The following is a 23,857-nucleotide window of genomic DNA, read 5'->3' as shown; positions in this document are numbered from 1 at the left end:
CACCGCGACTCTGGGTGTTGGTGCTCATCTCCATTTCTAAGCTGAAGAGCTGGCATTGCCTGTAGACACCTCCAAGGTTATGTGGCCGGCATGCCTGCATGAAGCGCTGTTACCTTCCCACCGGAGCAGTATCTATTGATCTACTCACATTTGTAAGTTTTCGAACTGCTAGGTTGGCAGAAGCTGGGGCTAATGCCGGGTGCTCACTCCGCTCCCCGGATTCAAACCTGCGACCTTTAAGTCCGCAAGTTCAGCAGTACAGCACTTTAACACGCTGCGCCATCAGGGCTTCCCTAATTTAAGATAATAATAAGACTTTACTAAGATAAAACTGTTGAGCTCTGATTACCTATATACTCAAGTATAAGTCTACCCGAGTACAAGCCGGCCAGGACCCTTACTCAAGTATAAACCAAGGGAAACTTTTTCAGCCCTAAAAAAGGGCTGAAAAACTCAGCTTATAATCAAGTATACAGTAGAGTCTCACTTATCCAACATTCGCTTATCCAACGTTCTGGATTATCCAACGCATTTTTGTAGTCAATGTTTTCAATACATCATGATATTTTGGTGCTAAATTCATAAATACAGTAATTACTACGTAGCATTACCGTCTATTGAACTACCTTTTCTGTCAAATTTGTTGTATATCATGATGTTTTGGTGCTTCATTTGTAAAATCATAACCTAATTTAATGTTTAATAGGCTTCTCCTTAATCTCTCCTTATTATCCAACATGTTTGCTTATCCAACGTTCTGCCGGCCCGTTTATGTTGGATAAGTGAGACTCTACTGTATATGGTAACTGATTAGCTCAACTCCTGTCTTGTACTTTCCTTTTCCCCCCAGCCCATTTGTCTCTGATACAGATATCAAGTTACTTACTATATGAATTAATTTATAACTATCATGGAAGCAAAACAATGTGAAACTTCTATCAAAGTTTAAACTTTACTTGTATGTCAAGACCCAACTATAACATATTTGGGCATAAGCAAAATATTATTAGCCACATTTCCCCCGTAATTACATATACATGTGAACAGCTCTCCCACAACTTATGAATATTGCCTTTAACAATGTTATACAGTATCCATTATTTAGTACAATGCTGCACTAAAGTATTCATCTGTTTGTTTGTTTATACCATTCTCTTCAGCCAAAAAGGCTCGCAGCGCAGCTCATAAATATTAATCTGACTATTTCCTACCCTCAGGCTTTAACAACCAAATCTTTGATAAGACAGAGGGCAGAGAAAGACAGAGAGAGAAAGTGTAGGAATGGGGAAGGAGATAAAGAACTCTGTATTTGCCTAGGGGCAGATTAATTTGGGGGCTATGAACTCTACCCATCGAATTTGCACAAACACAGTAAGGTTCCCAATTAATGTGAATGCTGCAACTATGCAGAAAGAGCGAATGCGGAGGTGAAGTGTGAGTGCAGCATGTCTTTCTCGTTTGGAGTTGCTTCTATAAGGAAGTTCTCAGCTCTATTTCCTCTCTCTCTCTCCTCTCTGCACCATTAAAACAGGAAGCTGAGTGAGCGGCAGCTGCTGAACACTACACACAGACAGCTCTGAGATCTCAACATACTTGCTGGCTGGCTGATTATTGTTATCATAAATTAAAAGTTGCTTGTATTGGGCAGGTGGAGTGTTTGGCCTATGAGGCATGGATCAGTGCTGGTACCATGGGACCATCACACGTTCAAGAGCTGAAGACCTCCTCTCTAAAGTGGGAAAGGATGGGAGCTTCCTTGTGCGGGCCAGTGAGTCCATCTCTTCGGCATTTGCCCTCTGCTTGCTGTAAGTATGCCTATTACCTTCTACTGTACTCAGATGCATCTCCAGTGTTATTTAAGCTCCACAGGGAATGCAAGCCACACATATTACAACGCTGTCCACTCTTTCTAGATACAGTAGATGATCCCATCGAGGAGCAGTTTAGTTCTGTAAAAGCAGTACATCAGTAGTTCTCAACCTGTGGGTCCCCAGATGTTTTGGCCTTCAACTCCCAGAAATCCTAACAGCTGGTAAATTGGCTGGGATTTTTGGGAGTTGTAGGCCAAAACACCTGGGGACCCACAGGTTGAGAACCACTGCAGTAAATGAACCTGGAGACATGGTAGACATTAAAAAGAGTAGTGAGTAATTAGCAGGCATAAAGGGGGATGGTAGTTTTACAAATTAAGTTATCCAACAATGTGATGAGAGATCACCTTGTAAATTATTATTATTATTATTATTATCATTATTATTTATATGACACAGCAAACAAGATAGATATGCTGGATTTCGTATCACAAAATCACAAGTGGAACACTTCCCAAGTGTCTAGGACTGTGTGATGTATTTTCGGATGATGCGCGCAGATCCCAATAGGATGGCCTTTTGCAGTTGGCAGATCGTAATTTTGTCAATGCCTATTGTTTCCAAATGCTTGTTTCGGCACAGCACCCAGTGTGCCAATCACCACCGGGACCACCTGCACTGGTTTCTGCCAGAGTCTTTGAAGTTCAATCTTGAGGTCCTGATAGCGGCTGAGTTTTTCCTGTTTATTATTATTATTATTATTATTATTATTATTATTATTATTATTTTAAGGCACTCATCCCCTTGCTGAATCACTGAGTTTGGAACTTGCCAACTTTCATTAAAAGTGTATCCATATAGGTTTGATTTATCTGAAGAGGTTTTATTAAAACATGCTGACTTCCTGAATAATCTTCAGGAATGGCCTTAATTTTACTTGGAATGCTCTTATAGTGGGAATGTATGAAAGATCACAGAAATAAGCTTTATTTCAGGAATACCCATTTACTGGAGTTTTGTAATTTTCCTTGTTTGGACTTTATCACTTAGAGCAGGGTATCCAGTCTTTTTCTTCCCTGGGCCATATTGGAAGAAGAATTGTCTTGGGCCACACATAAAATACACTAACATTAATGACAGCTGATGAACAAAACAAAAAAGTCAGTGCATAATTTTCGTGATATCCACCACCACTTATAATTACGGATAATACCGGTACTCCGATATTTGTGGACCTAACACATTCTGACTATTTAATTCCATTCTGTTGTCGCGTACAAGTTCATACTCGAGAATCATGCAATTGAGTTACCAAAAAATGCAAAGGAAATCTCATAAGTTTTAAGTAAGTTTATGATTTTGTGTTGGGCAATATTCACCATTCTGGGACACATGTGGCTCATGGGTTGCGATTTGGACAAGCTTTCTTAGAGTCTCTCACCTTGCATTCTTATGGACCACGCTTACTGGGACATCCCGAAAAGTATAGTCCAAAATGTAAATTTTCCAAGCTCAGTCCTATTTTTCCCGTGAGGAATCAACTCTGAAGACTCAGAGACTCAGGCATGTGAACTAGTTTTAACTAAGGGCCCTTCCACACAACCTCTGAGGGTGCCTGCCATAGATGTGGGTGAAACATCAGGAGAGAATGCTTCTGGAACATAGCCATACAACCCAGAAAATGCACAACAACCCAGTGATTCCAGCCATGAAAGCCTTCGACAACACATATTTACTAACAGTTCATTATCTTTAGCATTTATACAGTTAATAATAATAATAATAATAATAATAATAGGATGGGTTATTATTTATAACCCACCTTATTTTCCTGAGGGCAGTTCATGATTATCTGTAATCCCTAACCCAACATCTATCATTAATGATGGTGTTTTAAAAAAATATATTGTGGGAAGAAATCTAATTATTCAAATATACATTGAATGTTTACAAATAAACAGTGAAAATTTGGTAGAGAATTGAATGCCCACAGTTGGTTCAATTGTACTGTCTTTAATGGGGACTATTTAATGGGAGTACTGAAACAATATTGGAAATGATGATGGTCTGGGGAACCTGAGTAAATGTTTTCCTCAGTGTGGCCAGTTAGCAACAACTTTAATTCCAAGTAAAAGGATGAAGTAAGAGAAGCTAAAGTCTGTGTTTCTCTTGAGCGGCTGCTGAATTAAGCATAAGGACAGTTCAAAGTGAGCTTTGAGCAATCAAAGGAACTTAATCATCAGGGTGAAACTGATGTATTTGGCCATCTAGATTACTGCTTTGTCATGAGGCAACTGATGAGAAATCAGATCAAGCTAAAGAATATCCAAAATGTCTGTTGAGACCTTTCTCCTTGATCAGAGGTGATTTATTCAACAACAACAGAAAAAATTGTTCATACAGAATCTGTAGTTTGGAAAACCCTTCTTAAAGAAGCTGACCTCATGCCTATATACTGATTTATCCAGGCATTTTCATTTGGTAGGGTTATTTGCACTGTAGAATAAATGCAGTTTGGCACCACTTTTATTGCCATTGTTCAATACCATGGTATCACGGGAGTTGTAATTTTATGAGGTCTTTTAAAGAGATGCCTCATAAAACTACAAATCCAAAAATTCCATTGCATTCAACTATGGATCTTAAAGCAGTGTCAAACTGCATTTTTTCTACAGTGCAGATGCACTTGCTGTAAACTTTTTAATTCCTTGGCATTATATTATTAAGTGTGCTCTGTGCTACTTTGCTGTCCTATATAACACAACAAAACAAAATTTCTGATAGGGCAAAAAGTGATATATGGCAATTCTTGTCAAAGTGTTGGTGTATGGACTGATGTCAGTCCACACTCCTTTGGCTGTTGGGGCGCCTTGAGCACCCAGAAATGAAAGAAACAATTACAGGCAACAGGTACAAATAAAGCAGTGATTCATGATACACTGGAAGAAAATAATCATTTCCCAGAATCAGCTTGAAAAGTACTGGCCTCTGATACTTTAAATAAATGCATTTTGATGTTAAGGAATCATAGAGTTGCAAGAGACCATTAGGGCCATCCAATCCAACTCAGTTCAACCACACAGGAATACCCAATTCAAACATTCCTGACAACTATCCAATCTCTGTTAAATATCTCCAAAGAAGGAGGCTCCATCACACTCCGAGGCAGAATATTTTACTGTCAGACAACTCTTACTGTCAGTTCTTCCTAAGGTTTAGGTGGAATATTTTCCCCCATATTTTGAATCAGTTGCTCCAATGATTAGGGATTTTTGTGTCAAAAGCATTGAATAAATAAATAAGTTTAAAACTGATAAAATAATGGGCCGGGCTGTGGTGCAGCTGGTTAGTAGCCAGCTGCAATAAAACACTACTGACCGAAAGGTCATGGAATCAAAGCCCGGGTCACATTGAGCTCCTGACTGTTAATAGCCTAGCTCGCTGCACACCTAAGCAGGTTGAAAAACAGTTGCATCTGTTGAGTAAAAAATTCTAGGTACCGCTTTATGCAGGGAGGCTAATTTAACTAATTTCTGACACTATAAAAATTGCTAGCAGGGTGCGGAATAGAATGAGGAAGTATTACCATCAAGGACTCGGCATTGAATGTTTGCCATGTATATGTGCATTGTAGTCCGCCCTGAGTCCCCTTCAGGGTGAGAAGGGCAGAATATAAATACTGTAAATAAATAAATAAACAATAAAGGGATCACAAGCTGCTAAATAGTTTTAGACCAAAAACGGGCAACACCAACTGCATTGTCTGTAGCTTTAAACACTTCTTCCTTTGTGCATGAGGCAGGGCATTGCGTGCAAGCATACAGACGCGGAGTTGTTTGTTCTGCTCCACAGACACACAATGTTGAGGATTCCTCCAGGTAGTGCCATTTTGCCAGGTTGTCTTTTGATCTGCCAACTCCACTTCTAAGTCTGTTCAGGGGCTTCCAAGTTGGTTTGCCCCTGGAGGAAAATCCTCATGGGGACGGGGGACGGGGGGGCGTCCAATTAGAATTGCCTGATTTTGCTGCCCACTGGATATTCTTGCTGTTGCAGGAGGAACATTTAGAGGAGTGGTGAAACTTTTCCTTGATTTAAGTCTACTGGGAGGAAGAAGATAGCCCTACAGTGGGTGCCTTTCACAGTGTTCAACTAGGGAATATTGGTACAATCTAATAAGAAATTTCAGTTTACTTCTGAACTTAGTTCAGTGTGCTTCTTTAACCAACGGAGCCCTGACCAGCTTGTGACCAAGATTTCTGAAAGATTACACCCATCCATATGAGCCCGGCTAGAAATTTGAGATCTTCAGCATTGGCCCTATTATTTGTTCCAAAGGGAACTGAGAGATGCTCTGAAGTTTAATTAATTGGTTTCTGAAAGGTCTCAGCAATTATTACAAGATGACACCATCCAATTAGCTAGAAGGACAGGGAACCAGTTGGAGGACTGCAGACATTTTGATGTTGGAGTTTAGCTTGACTGAAAGCAGACAAGAAGAGAGAAGTGACATCACTCGCCTGGTAACCCAAAACTATTTAGTTGCTTGTGATTTCTTTTCTTTTTTTATTTTTATTTCCATTATTTGAAATGTATTTGCTGTACCAATGCTTTTGACACGAAATAAATAAATAACTCGCCTGGTAGTGCAAAATAGTTAAGCCCTCTCTCCTGTCAATGCTTGCTTCCTTTATGCTTGTTTTATACTGTATGTCAGTGGTTCCCAACCTTTGGGTCTCCAGGTGTTTTGGACTTCAACTCGCAGAAATCCCAGCCAGCTTACCAGCTGTTAGGAAGTGTGGGAGTTGAAGCCCAAAACACCTGAAAGCACAAAGGTTGGGAACCACTGCTGTACATACACACCTCTACAATGATAGCAAATATGTCTTTCTCATCAAGGCAGTACAGACTATCACTCTTGCTATCTGGGGAAGTGATAACTTAAATGTCAGCGTAATAACCACATCTTCCTAAACTGATCTTCATAAGTACAGCCACTTAAACTTACTTGTCTGGAAAAAAAAGCAGAAGAAAAGAATGTCACATTTCTCAGATACTGCATATCAGTTTCAGAGCAGAAATGAAGCCATGAGCCAGACCAAAAGTTTCCAGTCCAGGGATGAAAAAAGAGACCTGAAATTAGCAGCTGAAACCTGTAAATATTTATACTATTTGAACATATAATTTGCACATATTCTAACACAACACGTCAATGATTCTGGACATACCAAAGTTCAAACGTAGATGCTTAACTCGAATCATCTAAAGACTTGATTCAAAGAACTCTCTCTTACTGAGTTCCTGATATAAAGCACATGCAAATGAAAAGTTATCGTGTGCCATCCAAAGTTTCTACAATATCAGGTAGGATTGAAATATTTTACATAAAATGGAAAAAATCATTGTAACTTTCAAAACTCTGGAAGCTAAGTCATACTCACAGATTCTATAGTGTATAAGATATAGTGGTTTGACAGCCCTTTTGAATTACAATCATTTTAATCAACATCATTCGAGATTTATTGCTACCTCGCCAGTTGTATTATGGTCTGAAAAAGAGAGAAACCCCAGCTAGGACAAAATATTTTTGAGTTTTCATTATTGTTTAACATACTGTAAATCTATATATAAAAGAGTAATGGCATCAGGGCGACGCACAAAACAAGAAAACTACAGGCCCCCCAACCTTGAAATTTCACAAAACAACCCATCATCCACGGCTCCAGTAAGATACAGCACAATAAGATGGCAAACACAATCACAGGGCCAACAAAAACCCAAAAACCGCAACAGGCGAAGTGCGCTTGTGCGCACACTGCCCTCTCCTCCCTTCCCGCGCACGCACACACACACATCATCTTCACCCAGGAGGCCTCACAAACACTCAGAGCTGGGCCTGGGCTGAAGGAAGGCAGGAAGATGGATTCCTCTCGGCCCTCCCCCCCTCAATCTCCTCCCCCCTCGCCTCACCCCCTCTCCTCCTCCCGGCCTCGGCCTTCCTCATACCGGGCCCTTGCAGCGCCGTCTGCACCCTGGCCCGCCTCAAGGACTTCTTCCCGGGTTCTTCTCTGAGGATTTCAAAGTGAGGGGGGAAGAGGAGGGCATGGCCCTCGAGCAGGCCTGGACCTCCCCTCCAGTTGTTTTGGGCACCAACCCCCGCCCTTCCCGGCCTCAGGCCCCTTCCTTTTCCCCCTCACCCGGTTAAATGGCTGACGGGGGGGGGGGGAGGAAAGAGCCTCAGGCCAGGAAGGGTGGAAGTTGGCGCCCAAAACAACTCGAGGGAAGGCCCAAGTTGGCCCAGGCTGAGCCCCCCCCCCCTTTTCTATTGTTATCACAACCCCTCCAATGCCTCAGCAGCCCCCCTTTTTTCCCTCTCAAGCCCTATCACCCTCACCTTTCCCTTCCCTGTCAGTAATAATTATTATGAATATAATAATCACTGGTCATCATTTAAGAATGTAATAATAACCAATAATAATAGTAATTTATTATTGTTATTATAACAGTAATAATCATTCAACAATGCAATAATAACTAATCATAACAAGTTATTATTATTACAACTATAAGAAACATTCAAGGCTCTCATAATAATAATTATTATAACACTGATAATCATCCAATAATGTATTAACAATTCAAAATAAGAGTAAATTATTATTATTATTATTATTATTATTATTATTATTATTATTATTATTACAGTGATAATCATTCACAAATGGAATAATAATTATTAGAACATTGATAATCATTCAACAATATAATAATAACTAATAATAGTAACTTATTGTTTTTATAACACTCTGAAATCAGGAACATTGGGAATGCCACAAAACAAACTATCACAGCCAGCTAACACCTCCCAAGAAAGGATTCTTCCAGAAAGGAAGCTCACAATGCACTGAAGCAGTGTGTATTACCAGACTCATTATTAGTATTATTATTATTATTATTATTATTATTATTATTATTATGTTGCTGTGAAGCGTAAAAATGAATACAATCTGGCTCCAAATATTCAAAAACAATAAAATCAATATATAAAAATTTCTCTGCTATAATAAAACACAACAATATAATCTCTAAAATCAAAACACTACATAAAGAACAACAATCTGAAAACAGGGCCATGCCACACAGGAAACCAGCTAACACCTCCCAACAAAGTATTCCCATCATCAAAGTCTGGCAAATCCTCTCTTTTCTGAGACCCACACACAATAGAAGCACATAAAATATCGCAAACAACACCACTCTCAAAACAAGGGAATTCCAGACAGGAAAAATCAGGGCCAGCTAACACCTCCCAACAAAAAATTCCCTCAGCCAGAAAACAGCCAGGCTTTAAAGCTGCAAGCCCATTACATGCTAATCATTTTCCATAATTCCAACATTCATACTTGCCTCCAACAGACAAAAAACAATCACAAATATTGTATATTCACAACCTTGAGAAAATAATCTCCCCTGATGGCGCAGCGTGTTAAACCGCTGAGCTGCTGAACTTCTGGACCCAAAGGTCGCAGGCGAACACAGCCCCCACTATTAGCCCCACCTTCTCCCAACCCAGAAGTTCGAAAACATACAAATGAGAGTAGATGAATAGGTGCCTCCGTGGCGGGAAGGTTTTTTTTTCGTGTCAGGAGCAACTTGAGTCGCTTCTGGAGTGAGAGAATTGGCCGTCTGCAAGGACGTTGCCCAGGGGACACCCGGATGTTTTTGATGTTTTTAACATCCTTGTGGGAGGCTTCTCTCATGTCCCCGCATGGAGCTGGAGCTGATAGAGGGAGCTCAACCGCACTTTCCCCAGGTGGGATTCGAACCTGGCAGCTTTCAGGTCAGCAACCCAACCTTCAAGTCACTTAGTCCACTACGCCATCTGGAGGTTCCGGCGGGAAGGTAACGACGCCCCATGCGGTCATGCTGACCACATGACTTTCGAGGAGGGTATGGACAACGCTGGCTCTTTGGCTTAAAAATGGAGGTGAGCACCAACCCCCAAAGTCAGACATGACTGGACTTAATGTCAGGGGAAAACGTTTACCCTTTACCTTAACTACCCCCAATTCCTCAATACTTTATTTCCCATACCACCAGACTTCGCCACAGCAACACGTGGCCGGGCACAGCTAGTACATATATATATTTGTTCACTCGAAGAATTTCACTCTGCAGGTCAAAAAGCAGTCGCATTCTGTTGGCACTCAAATCCATTCAAAACACTTTTGATACATTGAAACCTAGAGACCATTCAAAACAAATATATAATAATATCATATTGATTTTTTTAAAAAAAAATCAATTAGGAAAAATGAATAATTAAAATATCTCTGGTCTCGCTTATAGCAGCAACAGCATTTCAAAGAGCTCTGGAATGTCGTAGGACAACTGTTGGGCAGGTACAGGATGAAATCCCCTTTAACCTCAATAGTATGCATCCTGAAGCAGAATGTTTTCCTTCTTGATGGTATCCTCAAAGTGTAGCTGGTGGCAACATCTTTCCTGAAGCAGAATGTTTTCCTTCTTGATGGTATCCTCAAAGTGTAGCTGGTGGCAATATCTTAATTTTTTTACATTTATGTCCTCACTGTCAGTTGATCTACGAGAGATAGCAGCTCACTTGTGAACTTCATGGTGTGGTTAGGTATGTGAAATATTATTGTGGCAAATGGATAAAGTCTTATTCCTATATTCATAGGAGAGGCCTCTCAAATTTCATTCATCCATGTACGATATAATATAAAGTCTCTTAAGGATTTTCTTGATCTGCCAGCATGACTCTTATACTTGAAGTCTTTCATTCCAATAGGCTTCACAATTATCTGCAGTTTTGTTTATTGGTGTGAAGTCTAGAAATGTATCCCCCATGAATAAAGGGGTTGTATTATATTTGTAGGCAGAGTCATCTTCCTTATAATGGCAACATAGAAAGAAGACTCATCTACTATCATTGGGATGGTTGTCTGAAGGCCGCCTCTCTCAGTTTCCACTGATTTTTATACAAAAATTGTTTTAAGGTCATCCATTCTCACCTTAAAACAATTAATGTTAGTACAAACTTTCAGTGGAAGTCAAATAACATCATTGAAATTCCATCAAAACACATGGATGAATGATGATCTAAGCCTGGGCTTCTTGGTGATAGTCCAAGATTAACCCTTTATCACAGTGGTTCCCAATCTTTTTTTGACCAGGGACCACTTTGACCAGGGACCACTCACCAACATTAGTACCAAAAGGGTTACGAATTAGTTTTTAGTCAACTTTAGATTTGGTTTGGTTATTTAAGGTGTTGATTCAGAGAATTGCATTGGATAGACCACATCAGCTTTGGTTTCTGATACAGAACATATGCCATCTAGTAGTCGACATCTGCTCGCCCACAGAAAACCATATTTAATACACCTCTGCTCTATAAGAGGGTTTCGCGAGACCAGTTGCTCTCCTTGCAACGGTAGAGTAATGGTGAGACTGTGGATCATATTTTAGTTCTTGGAGACCACTGGTGGTTCAAAGACCACAGGTTGTGAAACCACTGCTTTAGCAGGAGAAAGACTTTATGAGGAATTTGTCCTCATATAGAAATGTAACTAGATTTTACAAGTCTGCCTGTCTGGAAGTCAGGGAGTCCCTCCATCACACACTTTTTATAGTTGTGATTTATCATTGCTGTCATTTAAGATTAGAGTAAGAGGCATCTTTGTTCAGTGTTGTCTGAATTTAATGGCAAGTGTTAAAAGCATTTTCTGATTAAGTTTCACCATAGACTGGAGATTAATTTAATTTATCTACATTTTCACCAGCAGATATATTGCTATGATTAATTTCCTCTGTCATGTTAGGCAAATAATCTTGTGTAATTAATATCCCACCTTGTGTTATGCAGTTGTGAGAAGGGACTGGAAAGGAGAGTATTCTGTTACCTAAAAATGTAGAAATTGGTTTCTCTGACTGACTATGAAGTATTGTTATCAAGTAGTAAAATTGGAGAACTCTGAATTTTGTAATGACAGCCAATAAATCATCCAGTCTGTGGCTAAATTTGCCATGGTTGCAACAAGGAAAGCAATTTCTTGAAGAAAATGGCTTTCTCAAGTGAAACGTAAGTCAAAATGCAGTTTTGCAACACATAATTAAAAATAGTGTTTTGGGTGCTTCTGGATGGGTGGCTTTTAGTGCTAACACTAAAAAAATATTGCAGATTGTTCCTTTTCCTATGTAATTGGTGTTTTGTGTATAAGGGAAAAGGACAGAGGAAATGGTGGGTTAAAAATGGAAGATTGTCACCTACTGATAAAATTCCTTGAATGAGATAGAATAATGCTATGATAAAATATTTACTTGAAGCATTCCTAGATAAAATAAATGGAAATATGCTTAGTTTGCTAAATGACCTCTTTCATGGAAATAGTTTGCCTACCTAATACATCCATAATAATCTAAATTAACTGAAAGGACAAAAGGCTTACAGTGTTTATCATGATAAGCAAAGAAGTAATTTTCCTAACATGATCTGAAAGGAAAATTAAAATTTGAATGAGGAAAAATGTGAGTGAGATCAGGATCAGTATATTTTCTTGTATCTTCCTGTCTCTTAATGGAAATAACTGCAACCAAGTAAGACACACAATCTTTTCCAAAGTGCATCTTGAAGGCCCTTCTGCTTTCCCCTCTCTTTTCTATTTGCACTTTGAAAGCACATCAGGATACTACTACTGAGCAAAGGGTGGTGTAGGGATTAAATCTGAAAGTGAATATATATATTTTAGGCATTGCCACTTTTATGTTTAAAAGAGAAAAGCAATAAGGAAATGTGATTCCCCTTTGGGAAAATGGCTTTGGTGTTTAGCACACTAGTCAATTATTCCAAGTTGTCCTGTCTGAAAAAACACCACATTTGTATTTGTTAAGAATGCTGATACTGTTGCTTGGAAGCTAGCCCAATGTTCCCAAATGAAAATCTCACCAAGTTGAAGAAGAAGCCACTGAGGCATTTATTCAAGTCAGCTGACATGATGCCAGCTCATGGTAATCTGCCAAAGTAAGCTGAGACACCATAACATTGCAAAACAGATATTATTATACAGTATTATTTTTTCAAATTCCCGCTCCTGTCCCAGCTGGAGCTGGCTTTGCCTTGATTGGCAGAGCCCTGTTGATGTCATGATCAGCTGGGTGGGATTACCTGGTGAGGCGGGTGTGATGTCTCAGGCACCTTTGGCCCCTGACCCCACAGCCATTGCTGTCCAAAATGAAGAGGATTTGGGTTTTTTTCCCAAGTGAGCAGGATTCTGTTCCTTCCCAGATGCCTTCTGTTGACATTTTCATGCCGGAGCCAATTACAGACGGCCTTGAGAAGGAGCCGGCTCTTCCCGGCTCTCTGGAGGAGTTACCGTTTGATAGAAGGGCTTTTCTGAAAACAGACCACTCTCTAAGGCAATCTGTAAGGAGAAGTGTCAGATTAGCAGAACGAGGCGATTGTGGCTGTTCCCAGTTCTCTTGGGAAGAATTAGGGAGGCAGGCACCTGGCATGATGTTTTTGTCAGAACCCTGGCAGCAGAGCACCAATAACCTTACACAGAGGCCAGTCTCTATCTAATATCTTTATTAAAGAAATATATAAAATCAATACAAACAAGTGAAGAATATAGTTCAGAAGCAGACCTTTCAAATGAGGTCAAATATAGTCCAAAAATGTATTGTCCAATAAATGATATTAGAGTTCAAAGTTTTAATCCACTTGACCGAAACACACACTTTGCCAAGCAATAGTGTGGGGAAATAGCAGAGTCCTAGAGTCCAATGAAGATTGACAACAAGCCTGGAAATAAACTTGATTCTTGACTAGATCCGTGACTGGAGACAAGGCAAAACATGAAGCATGAAGCAGGGTTCGTGGTAAAACCGCGAGGCAGGGCAAGGCTTGAAGCTTGATCCGGGAAGCAAGGAACTGGGATTACAAAGTCCACACACGATCTCTCTCCTGAAGCTGATCAATTGACTCCGCAAAGAATCCCTCGCGCCAAACACCTATATTGGGTCTCGTTTTCCCGCCAACAGAACTCTTTCCCTAGAGAACGAGAAGCGAAACCCAACTCTGTCCAGATGTGTGACTCCTTAGAATTTCCCAAGGGAAGCAGACCTAATCAGCCATTTGTTTGGCAGCGATGCGTAAACTCCTCCGTTGAGCTTCTCTGACTCCCCTTTCTCTGGAATAAGATTCTTTTCTGGGAAACGGAGGGGAGTTCTGCCCAAGGCCTGTTTGGCTGAATTCTTGAGGGCAAACATCAACATCCTGCAGGTGAAGGGACTCCGGCTCTTGCTGAACCGGCGAAAACCCCATGTTTTCCTCTTCGTCTGCCACAATAGTACTAGGAACAGGACTACAAGGCCCATGAGTCCTCACAGTTTTGGAGGTCCAGTTCTCTTGGGAAGTTTTGGGGAGTTTAACACCTGGTTCGGGGGAGCTATGAACTTCAATAAAAGTTGTGCGCAGAGAATCTTCGGTGCGATGGCAACTTAACTTTGGACTAAGAAGTAGCGTCGTCTCTCGTTCCTGAATTGCAAGCGGCCTGAAGGTGCGCTTACTCTGGAGTAGACCGGGTGTTGGTTTACCTTCCTACCTTGAAGGGACTGCGTTTCAGTTCCTGAACTTACAACTTGCCTTGCCTTGAAACCCTGTTTGGAACATTACTTCTAAAGGATTCTTCTTGCTCTGCTTATTTCCCCACTCAAAACTTAGGCGGAGTTTGAGTGTGTTTCGGTTATTGGATTTTGAACTCTAATATCGGACATAAGACTTTATATTATTGGACTAAAATTGATCTTTTCTGGAAGGTCAATTGCTACTTCTGTTTATTTCCATTTGGAACTTTTATTGTTTTAATAAAGATATTATATTGTTATTGGCTACTGTGTTGGTTCCCAGTGTTCGAGCCGCTTAGGAGTGTTACAGTGGGACTGCTGCACCTGTCAGCCAATCAGAGAGCGTTCCCCGCTTCCAATGCAGATTTCCGCTCTCCAATGGCTGGCGAGGGCAGGATGGAGAATCCAGACAAAAAAGACATAGTTTTATTATTGGATTACATTGTCCCAACTCTGGGATGAACAAAGTGGGGCCAACAGGTCCCAGGCAGGTTATTATCTTGGTGATTGTTTTAATGAGCTCTGACTGAGTGGGTCTGGTGACTCTGCATCAGTGTCCATTGTGTTTCCAAGCAGCATATTGTCCATAATGATTGAATTAATAGTCTGTTCCTGTTATACCTCAGCCAGCCATGGCTTCAGAGCCTGATCAGGAGCTGATCTCTGACACAGATGAGGTTTATTATGACTTTTCACCCAGTTCCGAGAACCCTTTGCATCAGCCAGGAAGAGCAGTTAATTGGAAGGGAGTCTCCCTTGTCTGGGCCAGATGTTCTCAGCTCGCCTGAGAATGCGGGTTTTAATAGGAGAGAATTTCTGAATCGTGAGAGAAGTGTTAAACAAGGCCTTCGTAAAAGTCAACGTCTGGCGTCCCGAGGGGATAATGCTTAGAGTTCCCATGGGAACTTTTTGGGATTATTGCTCTCCCTACTTGGGATTCAGTTTAGGATCCATAAAAGCGTTTTGCACTGTAGATTCCTTGCGATGTCAATGTTGCTTTCTTGGAAAGAGGTTTCTCCATTTCTAGCTCCAGTTTCCAAGCCAAATATTTCCAGTTCCAGTTTCAGTCGGGCCGAACTCTCGAGTAGACCTTGATTTTACTCCGGTTGTTATTTCCTTGTTCCTGTTTCAAGTTTCATGTTTTAATACATAGAAATATAAAATATACACATTAAATAGGAAAAATTGGGATCCGTGGATAACAGAGGCTTCCACCAAGAGGGAGGTGAGATGGTGAAGGGGTTCAGGGAGACAAAGGGGTGGTTAGCATGGGGAAGAGGGAGAGAATAAGCCCTATTCCAAGGGCCGTGGGGGCCGTGGGCCAGAAGAGCTATGTAGCCCGATGGCCACTGGAGCCGACTACAGGAGGCAATAATGGAAGCAATAGACTCAGGGAGACAGAAAGAGATTCAAAGTAGTCAAAAATAGAGGATAACGCACCAGGGTGCGTGTTTATTGAGGGTTAGAGACAATATAACTAAAAGGGGGAAAGATTGTTGCTAAAGGTATCCCGGCACCAGTAGCTGCTGTTGAGCTTCTTCAGACCTTTGAACATCCGTAGTGGGAATTTAAAAATAAAAAGGTTCTCACCAGTCGCAGATTGTCTCAGCCGCGGTCTCAGCAAACCACCTTGTTTGTCCTACCACCTCCATCATGATTTGTTTCCTTTTATTTATTTATTTTTTAAAAGCTGTAATAACATAATTATAGTGTAACAATGTGGCACACAGTACAACAGGAAAGCAGGGGAAAGGCACCCCTGTGAAGTAAAGGTGTATGAATAGTGACTTCCAAAGATTCACAGGCCAAGTGCACATAGTTATTGATTATAAAAAAGTATTTATATATCTCTTCCCTCCAAAAAAAAATTAAAAAGGGTTTTAAGACTATTCAACATAGAAAACAGATCATGAAACTCTATTTTCTTGGGAAGTCTTGTCTTCCCCACTTAAGTAGTGTGACCCAGGTGGAGATTTCCTTAGGAATCCTCAAGGGAGGGACAATCCAACCCTATCCAGACCATGTCCACCATTCAATCATTTTTGCAATTAGGTGGAATGAGACATTTACACTAAAACTGATTACTGAAACATACAGAAAGAGGGATCGTTAATGGATTGCTTCCAACATGAAAAAACCCCAAAATCCCCCATTTTTTATGGCAAAACCACAATGATAACATACACTGACCACTTAAGTCAGTTTCAAACCAGTATTGAAGAAAGTGTTTTCACTGTGCAGATGATTACAAAGGAAATCCTGGAATCAGTTTGAAGCTCAGATTCTGATTACACAAACCTCAGAGCACTGATGCACATTTTCCTTTTGTTGTCTAGCCACCACAGTTTAAATTTAGCTTCAAATTGCATTAAATAGGCAGTGCAGATGGCACCAATGTTGTGCTGATGCAAAGGCGGTATTAATCCACCATTGCAATAGTATAACAGCATCATGTGACAAAATCCCTCCTCCTTCACTTATGATTCAAATAGATCTACGACCTCATCAAATGGATAGTTGAGACTGTCTCTGCGTGCTGCCGGTACGGAGTCTGGTGAGTCTCTGTTAGGCACCATGTTGGCAGTGTGCTGGCAGTGCAGAGACACGGAGTCTTGAGGAGTTGGGTGACTACCTGACCCCCCATAGAAGAAGCTGGGAACAGCACAGGAGGAAGCTGGGAACAGCAGGGAAATGTTGTGGGATGGGGCCCATGACCAACCACAGTAAAGAGACAAAGTGGTACACTGCCCCACGGTTTCCCCCGCTGTTCCCAGATGCTCGACCTCCATATGATCAGGTCCCTAATGCAAAAGATGTTATTGTTGTTAACTCTCATCGCGTCATCTTCAACTTATGGCGACACCATGGACAAAAGACCTGCAAGTCACCCTGTCAAAGGTCATTCGGCTTAGTTCTTGAAGACTCAAGACCATGATTTGAACCATCTGGAATGTAGTCTTTGTGTTTTCCTACTGCTTTTTTATTTACTTAACCAAGCAGTATGGTTTTTTCCCCTAGTAATTTGTGCCTTTTCATGATAAATCCAAAGTATGACAATCTCAGTTTAATCATCTTGGCTTCCAGATAGAGTTCAGACTTGATTTAATCTAGAACTCATTTAAAAGATAACAATTAATTGTCCTTCTGTACTTGGTATGTCCTTGGAATTCCAATTGCCCATTGCCATGAAAGTCTGGAATTAAGCTAAAACAAGTTACTGTACTGACCAGAAGTGAGTTGGTTTTAAATAGCAAAACTCTTTCTGATCGATGTTGCTCTTCATTTAGAACTCCACCCTATGTTCTTTATTCCATCTACCAAATGTAATCAGAAAGAAAACAAATAAGGAAGACTGCTACATGGCATTTCTGTGTTCTCTTAAAGATTATTTCATTGCTTACTAACCTGTTGGGGGAAATAATAACCATTGTAAAAGTGCAGACTGCAGGCACCATAAGCTATTAGCTTTTCAAAAAATGCTTGAATTTCAGCAATGACACAGAATGCAGTCACACATTCAATTTGAGTCTCACACATTCAGGGCTAAAATAGACATGACAGTGGCAGTTACATTTGTTTAATCATGTAACTGCCTTGTTCACTTATAAAGCATGATAATTGTAACATCAAGAGAGTCTTGCAGTTGAGAAGGCCTGAACCCATCCCTGTAGTTATTTGCCCAATCCAGACTTAATACTCCCAGCTTGTCTGATATTGGGAATGCAAGATCAGGAGTATGGAAGTGTAGCTCCTAAATTACCCCTTTTCCAGCACCCAAAGTGCCCTTCCCATACCCTGCAAATATGGGCAGATTTGGCCCTCAAAAAGTGTTTTCAAGTGTTCAAAAAGACCTGAAATTGTAGTGGTTTGATATGCCCCCAATCCTCCCACACACTTCTCTGTTTTGAAATATAGTAAAAATTAGCCCAAAATAGTGCATGGTTCATCACCATGATGACAATGAAAGAAAAAGAGAGAGGCTCTAATCCCAAGTCATCCAGAAGAAGCTATCAATGGATCTTGGAATCCCTGTTCCGTAGTTATAAAAATTATAGGAAAGTTAACAGTGTTAAATTCATCCTCATAATTGTATACATGTATATGCAACTCTGTGGAGAAACAAATGTATAAACCAGTCTGTATGGTGGGAGCTAGTGATAATCTTGGAAATAGTTTTTGAGTCCTCTGTTGTAGTACAGCCTGAGGCTCATGGGTTCATTGATGATTTAGAGAGAATTGTGGGATCTCCTGGGGCACAAAGTGATGAAAATTCAAGTCAAAGAAATGATGGCTTTCTCTGGGAAAATCCCATTTCAGAAAGTGCAAGACTCCAGGGTTAGGAAGTGGAGCCAGAAACTACAACATTAGATAAGAAGTCAGGTGGAAGACTAAGTGATACAGAAGGAGACCGGGAAAAACACCTGGAGTTATGGAAGTCAACAAAGGTCTTTGTTTACAGATTAGAACAGAAAATAGTGCCTGTCCAAGCGCTTACATGGGAAAGCTGAGGAGAAAATTTGTAGGAAAAGAAATGACTGTGTGGCTGTCATAGCAAGTTGTTTACATAAGAGGTTCAGGTAACATAGTATTCAAGTGAGAAAGCTAGGCCTGTATTCTCTGGTCCTTGTTTCAAATCAAGCCTTATTATTGGATTCAAGTATTCTGGAAGTTTTCTGTGTTATCATTTTGTATTCTTGCTTAAGTTTTTGCTAAGTATACCTTTGCTTATGGATTTATGGTGTACTTGTGACTTTCTGGCTACTCTTGGACTATATTACTTGGAATTGCATTTTTTTTTCCCGTGTCAGGAGCAACCGGAGTTGCTTCTGGAGTGAGAGAATTGGCCGTCTGCAAGGACGTTGCCCAGGGGACGCCCGGATGTTTTGATGTTTTACCATCCTTGTGGGAGGCTTCTCTCATGTCCCCGCATGGAGCTGGAGCAGATAGAGGGAGCTCATCCGCACTCTCCCCGGGTGGGATTCGAACCTGGCAGCTTTCAGGTCAGCAACCCAACCTTCAAGTTACGAGGCTTTTATCCCCTTGGCCACCGGGGGCTCCAGTTAGGGTTAGGGTTAGGGTTAGGGTTAGGAATTGCATGAGACATTTGGAATTACTGTCTAGTTCTCACCTATCGTTAACCCATTTTTGGATTCTACATCTTCTTTCATATATTTTATGTGTTTTGCAATATACTGTTTGCTTATACTCTGGACTCTTGTGTGGTTCTGTGGTCATAGGGCTTCCAGGCCTGGGGTACAACATCCTCTTAGGTTTTCCCATGTCACTTCATTGTTTCTCTATGCAATTGTGGATAGTTTTGATAACAAATGTCACAATTGTATCTAAACATGTGAACAATTAAGGGTGTATCCAGACTCATTAAAAAGATGAGGAAAAACTAAGGTTTTTGTCTTCGTTCTTTCCAAATTTATTTTTACAATCTATTCATGCTTTGTTCATTCCAGAATATTTTTGTTGGCTCCTGATACAAGCCCGAATTTTTTATACCAACTCCCCGGGTTAGTTTATTTTAATCCAGTATGAAATCAGAAAGAACATAAACAAAATCTTGAACTTTTCAATCAATCTTGAGGGGCCCTTAGTCATGAAGAAAAGGACAGTGCACATGATCAGAGGCACTTTCTTTTTATAATTTCATATATCCCAAGATGTAGCTCTTATCCAAAAATAAAACAGATGGTGGGGCTAGATCTTGATGCATCCTGGCACAATTTCTGTCTCCGTTGGCATTTAATGGAAATATCACGGAAGTGTTTGCACTCAGATTAAGCATCAAATTAAACGTTAAAAGAAGGCGAGACTGTGATTCCATGCCTCTTTTTCTCTTCTATTGCTAACATCTAGTTAAACATTTTGCCTGGCTCCAGTTCAGGTCACTAGCTGCCATCTGTGGTAGTCAGGAAACATTCAGTAGAATGACATCAGCACTGTCTAACTCTAGATGTTACCAGTACAAGAGAAACTGAACAGTGGTGCCAGCATATAACCGATAAGGTTTAGTTAGGTTGTTGAGTAGGATCTGAAATATCAGCCCTGTAGTCTCTCCCAGATGAGACGTGAAGCTAGGATGAGTCCTGACACTGAACAGGAAGGCAAACAGACAATAAACAATAACTCTGACACCAGGCCTACTCACCCCACTCAAGTCAAACCTATTCACTCCACTATCCAAGACACAATTTATGTCAAGCATCATTATTTTATAGAACTTCAGAATTATGCAAGCAACGACAAAGTGCAAATGTGATAATCCTGATCTGAGATCTATGTGACCTGTACCAAATGTATTAAGGTTGATGAGGAATTTTCTAAGGGTCTGGTACCAATAACATCTGGTTATTGTTGCCAGGCCCATAATATTGTAATTACAGCACTTCTAGTATAACACAAATCACAAGGCTCAGCAAAACAATACAGGCCATGGGGTGATGTCAGCTGTTCTCAAAATGGAGTTGATCAATACACTACAGAAGAGCAGCTGAATCTCTAATTCTTATTTTACACTGACAAGGCCATTCCGCCAACAATTAGTACATGCCAGATGTTTCAAATTGTGGTGTGAATCCTATTGATTAGTTTCACCTAAAGTGGGCCCATTGAGTCACTTGTTGAACAGTAAATAAACACATAGGAAAACCATATTGATTCAGTGGGCTGATTCTAGTTGAGATTAACAAATAAAAGGAGTTTTGGTCCAAAAATGTCTGGAAAATACTAGACAGGAGACAGCTGAGTTATATCCTTAGCACTAATATCTTGCATTGCTTTTATTTAAATTAAAAATAAAGAAGCAGCCTCTTTGAAGCCACATAATGAAATCTGAAAACATAATAAACTCACAGCAACCCATAATAAAGTTTCACCATCTTCTTGATGATAACATTTGTGACATGACATTTTCAAGTTTATTACAATCCCATGAGCTGGAAATGAGTAAAAGGAAATAAAATATCAGGGGGAAAATGTTTTGGAAATGTAAATAAAGTTTTTATTTAGCAGAAGTGCCACACAGAGGATATATACACTGTTTCCCCAAAAACAAGACAGTGTTTTATATTAATTTTTGCTCCAAAAGATGTGTTAGGGCTTGTTTTCAGGAGCAGTCTTATGTTTCCAAATTGACTTTTTAAATGAACTATATCTAGGGTTTATTTTTGAAATGGGGCTTTTATTTCGAGCATCCTCAGAAATGCTGAAAAATCATGATAGGTCTTATTTTCAGGGTAGGTCTTATTTTGGGGAAAACTAAAATGCATTTGAGAACAACAAGATGGTTATGGAATACAAAACCATGAGGGATAGCTGTTGGCAATACAGAACTGAAAACTTAAAGCTTATAGCCCGAGAGTAGACTTAGGCCCCTTCCACACTGCCCAGGATCCTAGGATCTGATCCCAGGTTATCTGGCAGTGGAGACTCATATGATCCAGTTTAAAGCAGACAATCTGGGATCCGATCCTGGGATATAGAGTAGTGTAGAAGGGGCCTTAGGCACTTTCTGGCATGGGAAGCCAGGACAACTGATACTATACATGCTATTTGAATTTTCCGAACATATATATATATATATATATATATAGTTGACAACATTTAACAGTTTCTGAGATGTACATTTTGTTTTTGTAGAGGGATAATTTTAATTGTTCTTACCACTCTCTTTAATGCCTTCCAGGTATCGGAAGTGTGTTTATACTTACAGGATACTTCCGAATAAAGAAGATAAGCTGGTTATCCAGGTAAGATCAAAATTAATGCTTCATGTGGAACTCTGCATATACCTTTTGACTATGAAAAGCAGGACTCTGGGTATCAGTGGAATATATAGCAAAACTAAAGCAATTTATATGCGACTGAGGGACAGACCAAGACATTTTACTGCCTGACCTGAAGAACAAGATGGTCCCTTCCATGTACAAAATTAGCTGGATTTGCAATTGTATATTTCTTCAAGTCTGGTGAAGGAAGATTATCCACCTAAAAGCAGTAGGCTAACAAAGGGGTAAATAGAAATGTGAAATGCTGGCAAGAAGGGACACAGAAAAAAAAACCATTTTTTAAGATCCACTACTTTCCAGACAAAAAGAAAAGTTCAATATTTCCATTAAGGCATAAAAACACCAAGAAATGTAAAAATGGAATGAATTTTTGTCTCATTTGGGTAAAAAGATACAAGTTTACTTATTTTGAAAGCAAGGTTTACTCATTTCAAATGCTGTGAATTATGTAATATGAAAATTTGTATGAAACATAGTTGCAGAATTAGAGAAAGTCAATTCCTGTGTATACTGCAAACACATAATATCTAGGTCTAAAATGCCTTGAGTGTTGCCAGTCTACTCTTGGTATTAGACTTAACTTTAAAACAGCTATTCAAGGTGCCAAAATAGGTTCAGAACCATGGATAACTCCTTGGTTCTGAACCAAAGTGGGGAAAAATTAAATGATGATGATGATGGTGATGATGATGATGGTGGTGGTGGTGATGATGATGATGATGATGATGCAGGAAAAGCACAATCAAAGCACCCCAGCATTTGGCCATGCAGCCTCTGTTTAAAAGCTTCCAAGGAAGGAGCTTCCACCATACTTGGAGGCAGAGAGTTCCACTGCTGAAGAACACTTACAGTCAGGAAGTTCTTCCTAATGTTCAGCTGGAATCTCCTTTCCTGTATCTTGAACCCATTGCTGCGAGTCCTAGTTTCCAGGGCAGCAAAAAACAAGCTTGCTTTTTCTTCCTTATGGCATCCTTTCACATATTTATACATGGCTATCATGTCTCCTCTCAACCTTCTCTTCTGCAGGCTATACATATCTAGTTCTTTAAGATGCTCCTCATAGGGATGACCTCCAGAACTTTGATCATTTTAGTTGCCCTCCTCTGAACAAGTGTCAGCTTGTCAAGGAAGTTTGGTTATCCAAATGGAAATCATAAGAATCCAACAAATAATATCATTATTATTCCATCTTTTTTCCTTGTGGAATAATGTCCTTCCTTTGTAGTTCTGATATTGTGAAACATAGGAATATCTTGCAAGAATGTTGAATAGTTTATGCTTGCTGCAGTTAGTTATTGACTGACTGGTTGCACTGCATTGGTATTGTAGTTCTCCAGGATCTTGCCCACTAGATCTAGCCAGTATAACCAGTGATGAGGGCTGATGAGACTGCAGCAAAATGTGGAAGGATACAATTCGTCATTTGCTAAAAGCATCAGCAACAACAAAATCCTAACCCTCCACTTTATAGCAAGAAACCGTGATATGATGAACTTTGATTTAAAGTGGACATCTGTTGCAATTGTGACATGCATCAACTAGAACTAACACATAGGAATAATATCTTGACTTTGAGCCAGGCAGAAGGTTTACCTCAACTTTTGC

General features: G+C 40.1%; 1 protein-coding gene across 3 annotated transcripts in view; it reads left to right on the top strand.

The window, feature by feature from the left end:
* The first annotated feature begins 719 nt into the window (after window positions 1-719).
* inpp5d (inositol polyphosphate-5-phosphatase D) overlaps window positions 720-23,857 on the top strand; it is a 92,716-nt gene continuing 69,578 nt past the window's right edge. For 2 of the 3 annotated variants that reach the window (XM_062976410.1, XM_003218437.4), the window contains exons 1-2: window positions 720-1,805; window positions 22,150-22,213. In XM_062976410.1, the coding sequence (XP_062832480.1) occupies window positions 1,672-1,805; window positions 22,150-22,213 (198 nt within the window). In that variant the 5' untranslated portion in view covers window positions 720-1,671. Of the gene's footprint in view, window positions 1,806-22,149; window positions 22,214-23,857 lie in introns of those variants that run through there. The other variant, XM_062976411.1, reaches the window with a different exon arrangement.

Source organism: Anolis carolinensis, chromosome 3 (genome assembly GCF_035594765.1).
Source record: "Anolis carolinensis isolate JA03-04 chromosome 3, rAnoCar3.1.pri, whole genome shotgun sequence".
NCBI lineage: Eukaryota > Metazoa > Chordata > Lepidosauria > Squamata > Dactyloidae > Anolis > Anolis carolinensis.
The sequence above is the reverse complement of the archived record's forward strand: the minus strand, read 5'-3'. Positions and strand labels throughout refer to the sequence as shown.